Below are 15,670 nucleotides of genomic sequence, written 5' to 3'. Positions count from 1 at the left end.
CGGAAACTTACTGGGGGAGTCCCCAGAGATGCGCGCACGGATGCCCCTTGGCTGCAGGAGGGGGGAGTTGGGCCCAGAGGGGACGTGTGTGTGGGCTTCCCTGCTCTGTGGGAGGCATGCACCGGCCCTGGAAAAAGCACATGATGGGGCTTCCTTCCGCCACAGGAGGGGCCGGGGGTCAGCCCTGGAGGGGCCACATGTGTGGGCTTCTCTGCTCTGTGGGATGCGTACGCGCAGGCCCCGGAGAAGGTGTGCAACAGGGCTTCCCTTGTCTGCTAGGAGTCCTGGGAGGAGGCAGCTGGAGGGGACTCTGCCCCCTGCTGAAGAACCCTGTCCCCTCTCCTCTGCCCCCAGCCACAGAACCCTGCCCCCACTGGCACCCTGTTCCCTGCCCCAGCACCCACTAGCACCCTTCCCCTATGTCCCCTGCTCCCAACACAGTTGGGGCCACATTAGTGAAGCTTGGGGGCTTTGGGGAGGAGATTTTTTTCTTCATCTCACTTGTGTGGCCTCAACTGGCTTTTCTGTGGGTCAGTGACCCCTGACTCAAAACAGGTTCCCTGCCATGCTCAGAAATAAAGACAATGCAGAAACTTTGTGTTTGACACAGTATTTTATTTAAAAATGAAGCCTGGCCAACAAGCCCTTATCTGGCCACAGCACTATAATACTCCTGCACCCACCCTTCCCCCAGACCCTAGATCTGAGCCTCTCATACACTGGAATCCCCCTGCCCTGAGCCTCTCATACCCCACCCAAATTCCTGCACCCTCACATTCACAAACCTGTGGCTTGCTTAGTATCCCAACCCTCCATCTGACCTCAACACTGCCCATCCTGGAGCCACCTCTCCAAGCCAGTGTCCCCTTCTCCACCACCTCCTGCATCCAAATTCCCTCCCAGAGCTTGCACTGCTCACCCATTCCCACACCCAAATCCCTCATTCCCACCCCAGAGCCCACACCTCCTGTCTCAACCCAGTGAGGCTATGGCTAGACTGCAGGAGTTTTTCAGGATTCCAGAGAGATCCCAGAAAAATTATTCTGCATCCAGGGATGCATTTGTTCTTCTGCTTTTTTTAGTGGAAGAGCAAACATGCTCTTTTGGTCACCCCTATATTCCTCTTTCCATGAGGAATAAGGGGGCTTCTAAAAGGTTTTATTCTGACATTTGGTCCAGTCTAGAAGGCCAAATGTTGGAAAAACCTCTTCCTACAGAAGAATTGGGGGGAAAAGCAGCAGTATAAGGGTTGGGGATAGCAAGTGATGGAGAGGAAGAGAATAGAGAGGGTGCAGTGGGGCTTCAAGGACAGGGCACTAGATCGTGGCTTGTTCTGTCATTTAAAAAGTGATCTTGGGTGTAAAAAGGTTGGAGACCACTGCTGTAGATTGTTGATAATGCGTTGGAAGAGTTTAAGTTGTGGGCTATAGGTGATGACAAGTGGAATTCCGTTGTTTTCTCTTCTTGGCCTGTCTTGAAGTAGTTTGTGTCCAGGTACTCTTCTGGCTCTGTTGATCTGTTATTTCTCTTCTCCAGGTGGGTATTTCAGTTTTAAGAATGCGCTATATAGATCCTATAGGTGTTTGTCTGTGGGACTGGAGCAAATCTGGATGTACCCTAGGGCTTGGCTGTAAACAATAGATTGAGAAATGTGTCTGGGATGGAAGCTAGAGGCATGAAGGTAAGTGTGGCAGTCAGTAGGTTTCCAGTATACGGTGGTGGAAATGTGTCCATCATGTAATTGTACTGTTATGTCAAGGAAATGGATCTCGCCTGTGTTCATTCAGTTCTTGTCTTCTCACCTGACTGCAACAAGAATACAAACTAAGTTGTTGTCTTTTCTAATATGAACATCTGTCCACTAATCCATTTCACATAAGCACCTGCACCTATATTAAGTTAGTGAACTGGGTTAGATCAAAATTAAAAGTCTTTCACTTCTATATAACATTTCTATTAGCAATCTTTTGAATCTCTCCTTCAGTCGAACTCACTTCTGGGAGCAGAGATTACAGCTTCTGCTAGGACATATGAAGTAACCACCAGCCTTTGGTCATTGCAGGGCTGTTGCACAAAGACTAACATTGGAATGAGAGTAGGTTAGTTTCAAACACAGAAATAATAATAAATTTATTATGATAAAACAAACAGGTAATGCATTAGTTCATGTACAAAATATTGATACCACTCGGCTGCCTCAATCAGTGCTTACTAAGTATCCACATTTTAAAACATCCTAAAACTGATGACACCACACAGATTTACAGGAGGTCACAGCAATTTCTTGACACCACTGTAAGAGTCCAGCTGCTTGTCAGGGACTGTTGCACAATACTGGGGGATGGAGCAGGGTGTGATATAAATACTTTAGACTTTGAAATTCCCTTACATCTGGGAATTAAGAATGAATGAACTACAAAGAGAAGGCCAATTTAAATGTAATCACATTGCATATAGAATCACTGTGACTTATAGCAAGTGACTTCATTTGCATTGCCTCACAACATAGCAGCTGATAATCAGTCTTCTGATCCTAACTGAGATTACCAGTAATACTTTCATAGTTAGGTGCCCCTCAGTGCCTGAGGCACAGAAGTTCAGCTGTCAAGTCTCTGACCTGAGCTGTGTTCAGTTTTTTTTTTTTTAAACTAAACATTTCCCATGAGTTGCATCACTTCCCAAGAAAGCCATCACCAAGAGAATTGCCAGGTAAATATAAATGCAGATAAGTAGCTGAAGCCCACTGGATTCATTTACAGTGCTGCTATGATTAAATCAATTGATTTTCCCTGCACTCACAGGGAAATCAGTCAGCATGCACACTGAACACACTTTCTTCAAATTACCCAACCTTCTAAGTGAGAGAAATGTATGGTCCGTGCTAACCGAAAACTGTTTATACAAAGTAGTGTTTAAAATAAGCTATAAAAATTTTCCTATGGTTGGTTTTATTCCTAAACATAATTATTCAGATTAATCTGAAACAGTAGGCAGGCCCTAAAAATGCCCTGATTTCTTCCTTGTCTCCAAATTAAATTACCAGACTCCTGCAACCACAGGAAAGTTTGTGAGCACATTCTAGTTGCAGCTGATTTATTCTTGGGGCAATATCAAGTCACACAACAAAGAGTGTGAGGAATACTGGCATCAGGCAAAGTCTGAAGCAAATTAGGACATTCTCTCCTCTCCCAGCTATACCATTCAGACTCCCTGATGGAAGTCTACAAATAATTTCTTCTCTAAGAAGACAATAAAAGCCCCTTCTAATACAGTCTCAAGAACCATATATACACATGTTCTGTATATGTGAAAATGCTGGCAAAGTCCACAAAGGCAGAAGATAAAAGCATGAAATCTAAATCTAACGCCAGGTTCTCTATTGAACCTGACACCTAGAAACAAAACAGTATAAGGCTTTTTCTGGAGTTCCCTCCCAAAATGCCTGTGATTCTTCTAGTGGCCATGGGAAAGGCCAGCTGTTGAGACCCAATTTCTTTACTTCATGATTTCACAAGGTGAGGGTTGGGGACAGTTATGCAGCTGAGAGGCAGGCTTGACGAATACTCTGTGCCCAGGTGTTTAAGAGTGCTGTGACTGAATGCTTGTCTGGAAGTTGCAGCAATTTTGATGTCATGTACTGATATACCGATTGCAAGAAGGGATTGGCTGCTGGAAAGAAAAAAAAGGAGACAGCCCAGATGAATACAGTTGCGTAACTGATTATCACATATTGATCCCCCACTTTTAAAAAGCAATGCCATCCTTTTGTCCCCATACCATATTGCCGAGAGTTGTCTATCCACAGAGGACTCTGATCTGGATAGTCAGCTGGAACACTGAGCTGTAGTGGTGGGACATTTGGAAGGTTCTTGTCATCTAGGATTCAAACATACTTACTTTAACCAAAGATATTTTCCATCAGGGCATCAGAGTCTTCCCTATGTCTGTTCATTAGATCTAGTCTCTTCCTATCCAGTCCAGTATCTAATCTTTGAAAAGAAGCAAGGCTAGGAGTCTTCATTTCTGAAAAGTTCACTTTAAAAATGGCCTCTGCTTGTTGGAAGCACAATATAAGACTTCCAGCTCCACAACACATTCCCACTCATCAGTCTCAGTCTTTCATCTGAATTTGGTTTCCTAAATTCAAAACGTCTAGGCAAGGGTGGGGAATATTCTTTGGGTCGGGGGCTGCTGACCCACAGAAAAAAAAATCAGGTGTGGGGGCAGTGTGGGCTCCTCAGTGCTGGGGGAAGAGCCCTGAGGAGCCAGATCTAGGCAAGCCAGGGACAACATATAGCCCCAGGGCATTACTTTCCCCACCCCGGTCTGGGTACTGTCCATAATACACACAGAAGTCAAGAAGAGAGCATTCCCATGTTTTGTCTTGTACACATTAAAACCAGGGATGTAAAATCCCAGTTTAAAAGTTAAACATTAAGTTTAACTGGTTAACCCACGATGTGGGTGGGGACTGCTCCAGTCAGGCTGGGCGAGCCTGCCACATTGCGGGCTGCGTAGCTCCGACTCACCACCACCATTCCCACTCCAACCTACCAGCAAGCACCACATTATCTTTTTCAGTTAAAGGGCAAAACAAGTTCACTTGAAGATATATTCTATTCTTGCTTGTTTGAGAAAGAAGGGCAAAGACTTACACCCTTCCTCACTTACAAGACTAGCTGTGACAATTAGTGGTGAACTAGGAAAGACATTTTCAATTCCAAAAAAACCAGACCTAGTTCCTCTATGTCCCAGTATCAGATTTCAAGGTGCTGAAGGCTTTTGTCCAGACTACACAAGGCATCAAACCATTTTCTAATACCAGGGAAGGTTGAGCCAAGGGTGAGAAATTGTTATCAGCAAAGTACACTTATCATTGCAAAAGGCAGGATTTTTCATCTGGGGAGCAGAAATCTAACAAGATCCAGTTGTACAATTAAATACTGTACTGTTTCATTCTTGGGATTCTCCCACGTGGCAACAATTACCTGGTCCTATTTATTTCTCACATCCCAAACAGCAAATTTCTTGAAATACAAAGAAAAAGGAATGTAGATATGTTTATAAATAGGCTACTTCATACTATCAGGAATTCAGATTACCTGGAGAATTTGCTTGGATCCCAACTTAGGGAGCCAATTAAACGCACACATTTAGCCACAAAAATCCACCAATATTCCAGTTTAAAAGTCCCCCACCCCTCCCCCGGGGTTAGAGGGTGCAGAAGAAAACAATGATTTAGCTTTAGAAAGATTATTTCCCACTTTCTTAAAAAAAAAAAAAAAAAGTGCAAATGGATTAAATATGTATCTACTTGATCTGGGTACATCTGGAGACTTGCTGCGGAACCAAGCTCCACAGAGCACATAATGCACTGCCACAACTCTGGCAAGCTGAAGAAACACCATGATGAAATTGCATGTTGGCAGGATTTACAGTTGTACATATTAACAGGAGATAAAAAATTAATACCCCTTAAATAGTCTTCATTTCTTCTCAGCTTACCTAGTTTGCATATGAGGTGGACTGTACCATTATTACTGCAATGGGAGGGATCCAGATTCACCAAGAATTTAGGATTTAATCTTGCAACTTCCCCTTGTAATACATTTGGTATGGTCTGCCTTTCATCCTCTTCATATTTACGCTTTCGAGGCGAAGCCATTTGGGCTCTGCATAAAATACATCCACAAAAGAACTCAGAATGGGCACCATGTTATGCCACGTCCATGTTTTTCAATCTAAGATGATTTTTCAAGTACCTTACAGATGACGAAACAGCCACCTATCCATCACCCCAGTCCATCATTCCAACATTTCAACCAAATGATTAATTTCGCTAAAGCAGATAACAGGGCAATGATACATACGTGATTGGAGGGCCATGTATTGCAGTCATAGCTGGTACAAAGGTACGATAAAGGGAATGGTTGAAGACTGGTGAACGAATGTTTGCCAAAACAGCATCCAAAAGTGGCTGGCACAAGTACTGCTGTTTGGTAGGGGGCACTGGTGGAGGTGGTGGTGTGGGCTAAAGTACAAAGAAGCATATCTTATTTATGTGCTGTAGCAAATATTTTAGACATCTTGACATATAATTCATTACGCAAACTTTCAGTTCAGTATTTCTAATACACAGAAGAATTCCTTGCATTCTTCTAACCTGTTTTATGCTACTCTAGAAACATTAAATGCTTGAATACATAGGGATACTCAGGAATGCAAATTCAAATTTAACTAGTGATAGAGATGTAGCCGTGTTAGTCTGGTGTATCTGAAACAAAAGATAGGACGATACAGCACTTTAAAGACTAACAAGATGGTTTATTAGGTGATGAGCTTTCGTGGGCCAGACCCACTTCCTCAGATCAAATAGTGGAAGAAAATGTGACAATTTTCTTCCACTATTTGATCTGAGGAAGTGGGTCTGGCCCGCGAATGCTCATCAACTAATAAACCATCTTGTTAGTCTTTAAAGTGCTACATAGTCCTGTTTCAAATTTAACTGAAATTTTAAATGGATTAGTTAAATTGTATTAAACCCCCTTAGGGGTACACTCACTCAGCTTAAACTCTGAAAATCATTAAACTAAACCAAATTAAGACCACTAACTCTGAATGGGATTGTCCATAAAGATATTTAATGCAGTTTTGGATTCACGCTTTTAATATTAATTAATGGTCTTGATTGTCCTCATGTAGACAAACCCACAGTAACCAAAAGTGACACGTAAGAACAGCCAGACGGGGTCAGACCAAAGGTCCATCCAGCCCAGTATCCTGTCTACCAACAGTGGCCAATACCAGATGCCCCAGAGGAAGGGAACACAATAGGGAATCCTCACGTGATCCTTCTCCTGGCATTTCATTTCCAGATACTGTCAGTATCTTTCATGTAGAAAGCCTTGTTGGCAACATCTGCTCAAGACAAGAACAAGAATCATTCCTAGGTGCTTGTACAAGACAGGAATACCTGAAAAGAATACCTTGTACAAGAAAGGAATACCTGATTATTCAGTAGAATAATCTTTAAAAGGTGTGCAAAAGACACTTCTGTTGAAGGGTTTAAACAGTTTTCAATTTACTTGCTCAGTCCAGCACTAACACAAATAATCCTGTTGTGACCATGAAGAGAAGGGAAACAATTCTGCTAAACTGGTGCCCTCTGTGGAATACACTGCCAGCCTGACTCTCCAGTTAGATTAAAAGTAACTCTCATTGCTTACTACAGCCATGTCATTCTTGAGCTTCTCTAGAGCAATTTCACATTTCTGTAGCGTCTTCAGAGGGCATCTGAAAAGAAAAAGGAAAGAGTTAGCATAATCCTCTCTACTGTTCAAGATGAGGATTTTGTGATATCTGAGCCACCCATCAACATTATTTCAATGCTGATGTGCATGAGTGCTATTCAAAACAGGAACTATAGCTCTGCCTCAGGGAGCATAAATTCTAAGTTAGATAACATGATTCAGACCTAACATTCTGGCAAAAAAGTGCCAGATCACAAAGTACTTAGATTTTTAAATAACTTATCTGGATCCTTTAAAGGATTTGCTGAAGGGCAAGAAAGGGAGTGATATAACAATGAAAGACTGCAAAAACAAAGACATTCTGATTAGAATTAAGAACTCCTAATTTATTGCTATGTCTAGATACTAATATTGCCACAGAATGGCAGACTAATGTCTGGGACACCACTGGTAGCCTAGGTATTCTCTCAGACTCCTTACAGTGGTCTGGGAGGAACAGAATTCACTGGGGAGGTGCTGATACAAGCTGAACAGAAAAGGAAGTCACCGTTTTGAAGGATCAGTCAGGATATCCAAGAGGCTCTTCATCTTACTTAGGTCCTTCTTCCTATCTGAAAAAAAATAAAAAGGACTCATGAGAAATGCATGCAATGACTGCAGAGCTGGAAACTCTGACCACAGTCATTAACACAAAAATGAGGAAGCTTGGGAAAACCAAAAACATGACCCATATAAGGAGAACGCAGAAAAGGATCTATGATTCTCCATCTTTTCCTAAGGAAGAGTGGATCAAAGAAAGTGTAGTTATAGTAAAGAAAAACAGAGGTCCTGAAGAGAAAGGGATTTGGAGATGTTGCCATGCTTCAGAATTAAGTCACTGCAACCATGAGCGAGGAAAACAATAGACATAGGCCTGGTCCTGCCAGAACACCCAAAAGAGCAGTACACAGCTGTCTCAACCAAAGGCTGACAACTGTACAGTGAAATACAAGGGGTCACACCTTCATTTTTATCAATCTTATTGATCATCCTCCGGAGTGGTTCAATGTACTTTGACAGCTGTTTGAGTTTCTCCAGGTACTGCTGTTCCTCAGATTGGCTGGAGCTTGCTGGACTCATGACAGAATTTGGATTTCCTGCACAAGGCAAAAAATTGAAAATTATACATCACTTGACAGAAGGGGTCAGGCAAATCAGCACATTGGTTTATAAACCGCTAGCAATTTCCAGCTGCATGAAATCCCAAAGCCAACAGGCTTTACATCCCCTTAAGGTTATCATTTTTGTTTTGTCAGAAAGTTATGAAAACCCTCATGTAATTCAATGACCAAAAAACAAATCAACAATAACATCAGATTAGAGAATCCCAAACAAGCTAAAGACCAGAATATCCTCCTTGCTGCACATGTAGTGCATATATCAAGTCAACCACTTGACTACTACTCACTTGGCAGAGCCTCCATAAAGCCAAAGGCACAACTGTGCAACTTTAGATTTCTCTGTATATGTTTTATTTGCTGAGATGCATCACTGGATCATGCTGTGCAGCACAATTCTCATGGACGACCACAGGAGTTACCTGGAGTGTTCAAAGGACCTGGAGATGGGACACTGAAGTTTTGTGGTGTTCGTGCAGCTGCTGGGCTCTGGGATGGTTGAGGAGATGGACTAGGGAGGAAGCTGCTAGGAGATGGGGCTGGACCGGAGCTGGAGAATGGAAATGAAAGTCAACTCATCACTTAACATGTGGATAAAGCAGCCTGTAAGATGCTAGCAGAGAAACAGTCTTAGCAGGTGTGTTTTACTAACTGCTGCTGCTGCGTTCTGCAGTCCCCACGGGCGGTTACTATTGGTGAGTGCCTATCCCACCCATTTGCACTGGAATGAAATTTACAAGTGTTCACACTGACCTAGCCCTGATCCCAGTAAACTCTGTGGTTAAAATATCATTGATTTCAATGGGAGCAAGGTTAGATAGATAATGCTGACTGCTTTTGAAAATCCTGCCCACAGTCAGAACCAGGGCCCACTGTGCTGATCAGTGCAGCACAAACTGGTCTCTTCCCCAAAAAGCCTACAGTCTAGAACTGACCCAGTTTTGTGGCAGTGTCAATGCCACTGCTGCAAGGTGAAGAGTCAGAATTCCCTGCCAGATAGCTTTGATTACAACAATCAGGAAAGATTCCAAAGCTAACAACATTGAATCGTGGCTTAGTGAGAGACTCACAGCTCTAGGGAGACTGAATTGTTATAGTAGGTTTTTAATAACTCCAGAGGTCTCTGCATACCTCCTCCATCAATCTAGGAGCAAGATGGGGCCTTTCTCTGCAGACCAAGCAGAAGCCTTGGATTTATAGCCACTACCTTCTGCTTTTGGCATTCCATTCAATCCTTTAACTCCTGCCTTCCATTATGCCACACTAGGCATGGGAGTGAGTATCTGTATGTGGCTAAACACAGAGTAGCCTCAGAGAAGGTGACTAAGGAGGGGAATGGCAATATGAGCATGACTCCTCCTGGTTCCTATGACACGAAAGGCCAACAAGTTCTAGTGTATGCTATGCTACAACCTCAAGGCATCACTAGGATTAGAACCCCTTCTGGAAAACGCAGGAGGACAAGCACCTATAACCACTTTGTTTTAACATTCATTCATGTTCAATTGCCACCTGGTGAGAGCATCTGCAGCTGCCACTCATCTTAGGTGGTTGCATTCCTGCTCACCTGACATTTGAGTTTGGCTGGGAAGTTGGCTGCCCTGGTTGGGGCGATGGCTGTGGCTGAGGAGGCGGTGGCATTGACTGGGGTGTCTGCACTTGCTGGACAGGTGAAGGAGACGACATCATGGTAATGCTACTCTGATTGACCTAAAGTTGGAAAAAATACAATCAACCAAGAAGTGAGCTGGCAATGGGAACCTATCTAAAAAGGCTTTGGCTATGGTAAGAAGAGCATCCTTTGGACTCTATAAGAAACAGAAAGTGTTAGTTTCCTAAACCCTTCCATAAAGTATCTCACATTTCCTTTTGAGGTCCCCAGAGGAATGTTACATACCAAGATTTAACAGTTAAAACTCAAAATGCAAGCATTATTTGAGTCAGAGATTGCATTCCTCCTTCCCTAAAGCAACAAGCTTAGATTAAAATAGCAAGAGTTTTATCTGAACTGGCATTTCCTTTATTAAAGCTACAATGAACAGAGTCATGAAGAACTGGCTTGAGAATTTGTGATCACAATAAAAAACCCTTCTTTATTTTGGCTTTCAACTTAAGTCTTCAAAGCCTTTTCTTATTTTTTGGCTACTGCCTCCAAATCTGTTTTCTTTCAGAGAAGGGGTAAGGAAAAGGCAGTATATGAAGAACGAAACACAGGACTCTTACTATTCAAATTTGGGGAGCCAGAAAAGATTTCAAGGGTTTGGGATGGGATGAGGAGGGGGCAAGGCGTGTTTATTTATTGGTCTTATAGGTGGGGTTGCATAAACCTAAAGGATGGAAGGTCAAGATGGGGAGTATTCTAAGATGATGCAACAACTTCAAATCTACAGTCCTTAAGAGGAGAAATACTGGGTACAATAAAGTTTATTCAACTTGTAATGGTAAGATGATGAAATTAAGGAACAGAGACTAAAATAAAACAATTTATTCCTACTGTCTCGGAGTGTTAACTCAGATAAAAAAGGTGATTTGATCTAGTGTACAAGACAGCATATCATTAATTAATTTACCATGTGGTCTTCTAACAGGATCTTGATAATAAGCCAACTTCTATCATATGGAAACCAAAGAACACAAAAATACTATTCCACACACTACAGGGGCTCTGTAGATTTGCTCCTTTCCCTCATTAACTCCTAGCCACTCCATTATTGCTACAGGCCATATTGACTCTGGCAAACACAGTATGGCATAATTCACCACATGCACCCACAGGTAACCAGGTATTTTTGGCCTGGAACATCACATCTGCAGAGTACAAAGAGTTGAACTTTTATTATCTCTCCTCTCACATTCTCTACCACCTCTTACACAGCTTACAATGAGCCATAACATGAAAGTTACTATAATCCTATATGCAGGGCTCGACGATCGCAGCGAAAACCACTCGCCAGCCCCGCACTGCGCATGCGCGAGACCCGCATTGCACATGCGTGAGACCCGCATTGCGCATGCGTGAACTGCCGGTGAACGGGGCGACCGGCTGAAATCTACTTGCCACAGGCGAGTAGATAAGCGGATTTGTGGAGCCCTGCCTATATGTGGTTCTCCAAAGAGTTGGATTTTAGTAAAGTGTGCTCTCCACCCTTCAGCCAGCGACAGGGCACAGCAAAATAGCAGAGAACAAACAAAAGCAAAACTGACAGTTCTGGGATTCCAGACAGGCAAAAGTAATGAGCCCAAATGATTAAGGTAAGTGGAAATCCAGGGCCTCTTTGAATGGACACTTCAGTTGATCATCCACTGAAACATAGCTTAAGGGTCATGGCAATGCAACATGTTACGGTCTCATTTCTACTTCCAGTAACTCCATTCCTTTCCCACCCACTCCCCCATGATTTTAATACATGTTTTCCAGGCCTCTCTTCCCAGATGCTTTGAGACAGTTACTCCCCTTTCCTCCAAAACAAACAGTGAGGCTGTGCTCACTGGTTTTCTTGGAGAGGAGGGGGCTATTTGCCAGGTTCCCAGCAGCTGAAGAACGATACTTGGAATTAAATGGCGTAATTCTGCCTCTGTTGGTACTTGTCCCCAAAAGCTCAAGCAAAGGAAGAAAAACATTTCACAGGGGGTTCCCTTTGTTTTAACTTCCAGTCTGCCCCAGTGCAGAGCTCCTCTCTTTCTGGCAAGTAATCCTTCAGACCACATCAAATACAACTGTCGGAGAGCAAAGGACCGCATCTGCAGTGCTCTTAGCTCAGGATCACATCCTCATCTCCTATGTATGGGGTCCTTCTCTAAAAGACTGTATATCCATCGTACAGTGCCCCTACAACACAATGGAAAAATGAATTAATGCTTATATCCCGTTTCCTTTAATAGCATATCCATTCCCACAAGTTGCTCAGAGGGTAGCACCCTTTATGGGACTCTTCCCAAGGAATGAGGATACTTTTGGTGTAAAGGAAAACTAGCAATCAGTTAACTACCAATATTTTTATTTTTAATGCTTTGCCAGTGAACTCATGTAACCTGTAGTAAACTGTTTTGACGTTCATCACCAGGGGCCCCTGAAAATTCTGCAAAAACTTCAAATAAAGCTTACCACACAGGTTTTCATATTCACAGCTGTATGAGTATCTGATCTATTTAATTTCATATTCAATTCATTTTTACTTTAATCCTAAATTTCCAGTGTGCTCAAGATTTCTGCACAAACACTTCGTAAGTGCTTTATAGCAGTCAAAGCTACTGAAGATTATAGAGGATCAGGCAGGGAAGATGGGGATTTTGACACCAAAAATATATATTACAGACTCTGCTTGGGATGAGTACACTGGCTCTTATATTAATAGAAAGCTTTGGCTAAACATTATTAAAATAGAAGAAAGCTATTTAATCTGACATTTCAAATACAGTCAGTAAGCTTCACAGTCAACCCAAATGAGGCAAATGGGGAAGCCCACACTTCTTAGTTATTGTTTTAGACTTTGCAAGATGCCATTAGGTAGGGATGTGGAAGTATAACCATGTACATGGCTAATCAGCGAGCCTGGGCTCGTTGGTTAACATTCACAGCATGTTCACTCCTAGCACACACTGGCTTTCCTGAGCATATTGCACCACCCTGCGTGTAACTATGTAACTGCTGAAATTTTCAGCAGTTACAGTTACAGTATTTTCCGGCGTATAAGGCGACTGGGCGTATAAGACGACCCCCTAATTTTCCAGTTAAAACACAGGTTTTGGCCTATACTCGCCGTATAAGACTACCCCCCCTTCCGAGGCAACACCATTTAATAACATCAGATTTGATTTAAGTAATTTTAATTAAAACGGTTTTGACTTACCGGTACTTAAAATCCTTCAAAATCCTCATCATGTTCATACAAAGCCTGCTCGGATTGGCAAAGGTTGTAATAGCCCGCCTCTCTGACTCAGCCAATCCGAGCAGGCTTTGTATGCATTAATAGATGACACCGCTTGCCGTGATTGGCTCAGCGCGGTACATACAGTATCAGCACAGGGACGTTCTGTATGTAGCCGAAGCTACAGTACTGTATTAGGGCACATCCAGCGGGCTAAAAGGTAATAATAGGGACGTTCTTTATTTAGCAGAAGCTACAGTATGTTTTTACCCGGCGTATAAGACAACCCCCGATTTTTGGGGGATGTTTTTTAGTATAAAAAGTTGTCTTATATGCCGGAAAATACGGTACTTAAACGTTTTGCAATGTCCTTACCACTGACATTCAGTTTGTGCTTCATAGCCCTTCAGTCACAAGGGCTAGAACAGGTGCCTAACTTTTTTTAGATGAAAGTTTAAAAAAAATTGAGCTCAATTCTGAATTTGGCAGCAAGTTCAATTAGGGATGTTAGCATGCAGTTGTTTATATGATTAATTAATATGCCTGTATCAGAGGCAACAAGGGGGGAGCTGATGCATGCAGAGCTACCTGCCCTCCCGGCGCTGCTACCTCTGTGGCACACAGGAAGCCAATTTTCAAGCAGGCTCTCCACACATTTTGGCTCCTGCTGAGCCGCTTCTTTATCTTTAAAAGCCAGCTCCCCACAAGCACTGGCTCCCACCTCCGCCCCACCCCCAGCAAAGAAACGCGTAACCGCTAAAAATCCAGCAGTTAGACGTTTACGCAAAAATACACAAATACATATTAACATCTCTGAGTTCAACAGCCATGAAACTGTTGAGTATTAAACCCTAACAGTGATTAACAGTGCAGCTGCGTGCTGAACAAGATCCAGAAGGGACTCTGCAAAGAGTCTATCAAGCCTTATAGTGACAGGGGCATGTGCAGGTTTTGTATCGCGTAGGATAAAAAGAAAGCACAGCCTGGACAACGAATATTTTTATACCAAGTCTACATTTAGCCCTTTCTTGGAAAAGGGGTTATCAAATAGGATACCAAAATTCTTAACTTTAGCACTGTTTCCCATTTAATCTTTCAATTACTGAGATCAAGATGATAGACTTATACAGTACCAATAATCAGAAACAGCCATAAGCTATTTCTAGTGCTGCTTTAACCAAGAGCAAGATGTCTGAAGACAAGATAATGACGACACATTCGAGTTCAACTAACAGTATTATTCGAGCATTTCTCTAGGATACAGACCAGAACTATGTTTTCTGCCATCTGAATTGAATTTGGGGGGATTGTTTTTACTAAAAAAAATTCACACTTTGGGTCTTAAACTACCTAAACACCTGCCAAATCAGTTTGCTTTTTAAACATTCTTCCCACCACTGCTAACCGATTGGCTGTTCGTCCCACTATTTTCATTGCAACTAGTGCCACACATACACATTCCCCTCTTTCACTGACCTACACTTCTCCAGTAGACAATACTACAGGACATCATTTTTCATGAAACTGACATGTTCTGCATCTGGTTCATTTCATATCAAGAGTTAATGCTTCCCAGCAACCACTAGCACAATATTAAGAGATCAATATGTAGAACAGACAGTTGGAGAGACAAGTTAAGGCTCTCTCTCCATTTAATGGATGGATGAGAGATTCAGGGCTATTAATGTAGCACCACCTACTGACATTCTTCTTTGACTCAAGTAATCCCAACTACAGAACAATTAGGAGGAGTAAAAATTTCCAGCTCAAAACCAAGGAAAAAAGGCAATGAATAAACATGCCACAGTCTCTGGTGTATTTCTGGTCACTGCATCTTGCTACAGCACATGCCACCTTCCCGACACCTTACTTTAACACTAAATGTACCTCATAAGTGTGAACTTCAGCAGCAATAAATACACCATGCTAAGGACTCAGGGTCTATGGGTCTCACACTCCAGAGCTCCCAGGAAACTCAACTCACAACACTGGGAGAAATGGGAGAAGCCATTTGTCACCTGTTAATAAGAGAAAGCAATATGGAAACTGGAGCTTCTGGGCAGGAATCAGTCTGTGAAGGTGACAGCATGAACATGTAAGACATGCAGCTCATGGAGTAGTCTGTCTTTATACATGCAAAGCCAATCAAGCACTGGATGAGCAGTAGAAAGAGTTGATCTCCGCTTCAGGGTCACTGCATAAAATAGCTTTAAATCAAGAGATTCGGATAGAGCTGAGCACTATGGAACAGTAGTGCATGGTTTTATAACCAATTCATAGAGCTGAAGAGGGACTTTGTTATTGTGACAATGCTAATAAGTAGATGTACAAAGAACTCCCTTTCTGCTTCCGTTTACTTTACCCCCTTTCATTCCTGGAATGACATATACTGGGG

General features: G+C 42.6%; 1 protein-coding gene across 5 annotated transcripts in view; it reads right to left on the bottom strand.

The window, feature by feature from the left end:
* Positions 1–2,100: 2,100 nt before the first annotated feature.
* Positions 2,101–15,670, bottom strand: part of MED15 (mediator complex subunit 15) — a 40,676-nt gene continuing 27,106 nt past the window's right edge. For 4 of the 5 annotated variants that reach the window (XM_075897963.1, XM_075897967.1, XM_075897966.1 and 1 more), the window contains 9 exons: positions 9,975–10,117; positions 8,830–8,957; positions 8,252–8,386; positions 7,798–7,861; positions 7,227–7,293; positions 5,871–6,031; positions 5,506–5,672; positions 3,778–3,876; positions 2,101–3,669 (listed from right to left, as the gene is read on the bottom strand). In XM_075897963.1, the coding sequence (XP_075754078.1) occupies positions 3,533–3,669; positions 3,778–3,876; positions 5,506–5,672; positions 5,871–6,031; positions 7,227–7,293; positions 7,798–7,861; positions 8,252–8,386; positions 8,830–8,957; positions 9,975–10,117 (1,101 nt within the window). In that variant the 3' untranslated portion in view covers positions 2,101–3,532. The remainder of the gene's footprint in view (positions 3,670–3,777; positions 3,877–5,505; positions 5,673–5,870; positions 6,032–7,226; positions 7,294–7,797; positions 7,862–8,251; positions 8,387–8,829; positions 8,958–9,974; positions 10,118–15,670) is intronic. The other variant, XM_075897964.1, reaches the window with a different exon arrangement.

Source organism: Pelodiscus sinensis, chromosome 15 (assembly GCF_049634645.1).
Source record: "Pelodiscus sinensis isolate JC-2024 chromosome 15, ASM4963464v1, whole genome shotgun sequence".
Taxonomy (NCBI): Eukaryota; Metazoa; Chordata; order Testudines; family Trionychidae; genus Pelodiscus; species Pelodiscus sinensis.
The sequence above is the reverse complement of the archived record's forward strand: the minus strand, read 5'-3'. Positions and strand labels throughout refer to the sequence as shown.